This window comes from Austrofundulus limnaeus, unplaced genomic scaffold, assembly GCF_001266775.1.
Source record: "Austrofundulus limnaeus strain Quisiro unplaced genomic scaffold, Austrofundulus_limnaeus-1.0 Scaffold584, whole genome shotgun sequence".
NCBI lineage: Eukaryota > Metazoa > Chordata > Actinopteri > Cyprinodontiformes > Rivulidae > Austrofundulus > Austrofundulus limnaeus.
In genome coordinates this window covers 174,939-178,930 of record NW_013952986.1, presented here as the reverse complement: position 1 = coordinate 178,930, position 3,992 = coordinate 174,939, and the positions used below count along the sequence as shown (strand labels likewise).

The window sequence follows — 3,992 nt, the reverse complement described above, 5'->3', positions numbered from 1 at the left end:
TTATTATATTATTGTATAGGTCATCAAATTAGTGTCAGTTGAGCGTCTGTCAACTAGGTTGCCTGTAGTGATTTCTGAGGTCCAGCAGGTGTCAGTATTCAGTGACACAGTATTGCCATTTTTTTAATTGAAAACATTTACAAACAAAACATGGCAAAAAACGTTACATTACGATATCAGGCATTACAGGTTGAGTTATAAGTAACATAAAACACAGTATCAACCATAATAATTAAAACGAATGAATAAACTGAAAAAAAGAAAAAAAAGACAAAAAGAGGCTTAAACCAAACCAAAGATGTTAATCAAAGTATTAAGATGTTGAGCACATTTGTTTTTAATTAGACTAAGAGATTCACCAAATGTTTTAAGGTGATTTTTCCAATAATCTATATTTGGCTTAGCTTTAAAGACATTTATGGAAGAAAGATTTTCCCAACATTACCATATTATTAATTATAAAGTCCATTTCCGAATTATGACTGTAAATACCAAATTTTATTATTGCAATAGTTAAAGATGGAAGTTGTATTCCTTTTTCTTGGAGCCATCTTCATATATTTGTCCAGAATTCTTGAGTGGTATTACAGTGAAAAAAAAGGATGATCTATATCGTCTTCATCATCATCACAAAATGAACATCCAGCAGTGTCAAATTTAAATCTAGATCTAATAAAAGCATTAGTTGGGTAAATATCATTTATAATTTTAAAATGGACTTCCTTAACTTTAGGAGGAAGAGGAAAAGATAAATATTTTGTCCTAATTTTAGACACTACATCTATTCTAAATTCCTGAAGAATATTTTGTCGTTTGACCTGATCTGGGAACAAATCTTTCTGTAAAATTCTTCTCATGAGTTTGTTAGTCATTTTTAATCATTAAACTCCATGTTTTCAACACAAAGTTGACTCAGAACAGGAAAAGTTTTAGAATTAAGCACATCTTCCTTGATCATAGATTTAAGAGGAGTTGGTGTAGCTTTTATCAGTTTTTTGTAAGACTTAACATCAAGATCAATATTAAATTTTAAACAAAATTCATTAAAAGGTAATACCTCACCATTATCATTCATGAAATGTGAAATTGCCCATATACCTTTTGAAAACAAATTCTCAAAAAATGTAGATTTTCTGTTGACCAAAACATACCTGTTGTTCCATACTGGAGTGTTATGTGGAGCGAAATTATGTTTATACAGAAGTTTCCAGTAAAGTAGAGTCTGTTGATGAAAATCTGAAAGTTTGATGGGTAGCTTATTATAATCAAAGTCGCATCTTAAAAGAAAATCAATTCCACCTATTGCTTGAAAACTAAAGTTAGGAATCACAAACCAGAACGATTGTGGAGCATTACAGAATGATTTCAGCCAATTAAGTTTTAAAACCCCATTCATGGAGCTAAAATCAATGACAGCACCACCTTCTTCATAGTTTTTTATCATTTCTTCCTTTCTAATGTATGACATTTGTTCTTCCATATATAATTAAAGTTGAATTTGTTTGTATTTCTAATAATATCTGGTGGTACTGGCAGGGAACACGCTGGGTACATTAATCTGGATAAGCTATCCATTTATTAAGGAGAATCCTTCCAAATATGGTGATATCTCTTTGCAACCATCTATTTAAAATTAATTTGCATTTGACAATATTGTTACGTATATTTTTCTCCTCAAATATCAATTTGTCTTTACAAATAACTATTCCTAAATATTTCACTACTTTCTTCACTTTTATATTATACAGTAGTTGTAAGGAAGAATCATGAATAGTTCGAAGTTCACATTTGTCTATATTTAATTTTAAACCAGAGGCCTTAGAGAAGCAATATATTGTTTTTAATATTACAGGTATTTGATTACTATTCTTTAAAAATAAAGTTGTGTCATCAGCCAATTGACTTATTACTATTTGCTTACCATAAATATTGATACCTTCAATATCACTGGTCTTAATTAAAATCAATTACATTTCAGCCACCATTATAAACAATAAAGGGGAAGAAGGGCATCCTCGTCTTATTCAGGTTCCTTTTTAAATCAGATTCAGAATAATGTATAAACAAATAATATAGCAATAGTTTTAGAACTGAAAACAATTTGAAACGGGTGCTCAACAAACGCAAGAGAAGTAAAAAAAAATCCACATTTATGAATATAAAATTCGCATAAAATGACAGTCTCTTGTCCATCATTGTCCTGAATCAGACCATTATCATCATCATCATCAAACCTTTATTACAGACTCATGGTCCACAGAACAAAGACAAGAGAAGCAGATTAACAATAAAATCCAAGAACAAACAAACAACACACAACAAAAACAAAAAAGAACTAGCTGTTCCATTACCGCCACAACTGGGACTGGTAACATGTTACACTGAGTCTTATGTTAGTTCATTCAAATATGTGTATTTATATATGATTATAAAGTTGGACTTTTGCAATAAAATGTTCCTTAGTTATGAACTATTTTCATTATTAACTATTATTAGTTAGTAACTATTTCATACAAACGCGCATATAATGTGACATTCTGTTCCACCCTTCAGCGGTATGTGCCCCTATCTGGCAACCCCCAGAAAAAAAATCCTAAATCCGCCCCTCTCAAAGAGAGAATGGAATAATGGCGAAAAGATTAGGTAAGARAAAAATTGATTCAGAATGCAGGGTATTTAAGCTGCAGTGGACAAACAATTATTTTTTTGTTCAATGCAAAGAAAAGGCTGTCTGTCTCATCTGTCAAGAGGCGGTGGCGGTATTCAAAGAATGCAATCTGCGGCGACACTATGAATTCTATAACAAAGAAAAGTATGATAGCTTGCAAGGTCAAATGCGAGCAAACAAACTCTCAAAGCTAAAAAGTGGACTGTTAGCTTAGCAGAATACATTTATATGCCAAGCTCAGCTGAACCAGTCATCTGTTTGGGCCAGCTTTCCGGTTGCTCAACTGATAGCAATCAGCGATAACCCTTTCACCGAAGGAGAGTTTGTCAAGAAATGCACGAACGCTGTCCTGGAGGAGGTGTGTCCCGAAAATAAAGATGTCTTTAATGCCGTGAGTCTATCAGCGAGTACAATCACCAGACACATTGAAGAAATCGGGGGTAATGTATATGCCCAGTTGCAGCAGAAGACGAAAGAATTTGACTTTTTTTCATTAGCACTGGATGAGAGCACGGGTGTGCAGGACACCACGCAGCTGCTCATTTTTATCCGTGGAGTTAGTGCAAACTTTGAGATGTGAGAAGAGCTGGCAGCCCTCCAAAGTCTCAAAGGGACAATGACGGGGGAGGATATTTTTGGCAAAGTGTATCAAACCACGTAAGAGTTGGACCTGGACTGGTCAAAGCTGGCCAGCATCACAACTGAGGGGGCTCCTAGTTTGGTGGGGATGTCACGGGGTCTAATAGGACGCATGAACCGGGAGATGGAATAACGAGGTCTTCATCTCGAGGACATGTTAAAGGTGGGACCTCTGTTCTTCTCTGTTCTAGATTTATGTCTGGACTTCGATCACTGGATTCTACAGATTGGCTTGGTGGTCTCCTGGTGTTCTGCAAATCAGCGTTGGTGGCTGTTAATCACCTGGCTGACTGACCAACTGGATGGGTGCCCGTATTCTAACAGAACTCAGACACTGCGCCTTGAGCGAGCTGGACTCAGTTTGCAAGCGGTTCTATTGAGGGTCGCGGGCAGGCTGGGGTCCCTCGACTTTGCTGGCCAGATGGAATTGATCTTGGAGGAATCTGATAGTTTTGGCTTGGCGAAATTTTGCCCACACCATTTGTCTGATTGAGATCGCAACCTTGAGAGTACCAGCAGGAACTTTAAAGCAGATGGAAAATTGTTGCTGTCTGCTTGTCTCTTTTGTTCCCAAAACAACTGATTACAGAATCTGGATCTCCCTGACAACGACCTTGGATCTGTTGACAAATTCTTCCTGGTTGAATGTGTTGACAAAGGCCACCCCCCCCCCCCCCCCCCCCCC

The 3,992-nt window shown here is 36.1% G+C and overlaps 1 protein-coding gene across 1 annotated transcript; it reads left to right on the top strand.

The window, feature by feature from the left end:
• Window positions 1-2,627: 2,627 nt before the first annotated feature.
• On the top strand, window positions 2,628-3,965 carry LOC106530975 (general transcription factor II-I repeat domain-containing protein 2-like). The gene is made up of 2 exons (XM_014026712.1): window positions 2,628-2,872; window positions 2,936-3,965. Exons 1-2 carry the CDS (start codon window positions 2,628-2,630, stop codon window positions 3,246-3,248), a joined length of 558 nt encoding a protein of 185 aa, XP_013882166.1. The 3' UTR covers window positions 3,249-3,965.
• Window positions 3,966-3,992: the final 27 nt, after the last annotated feature.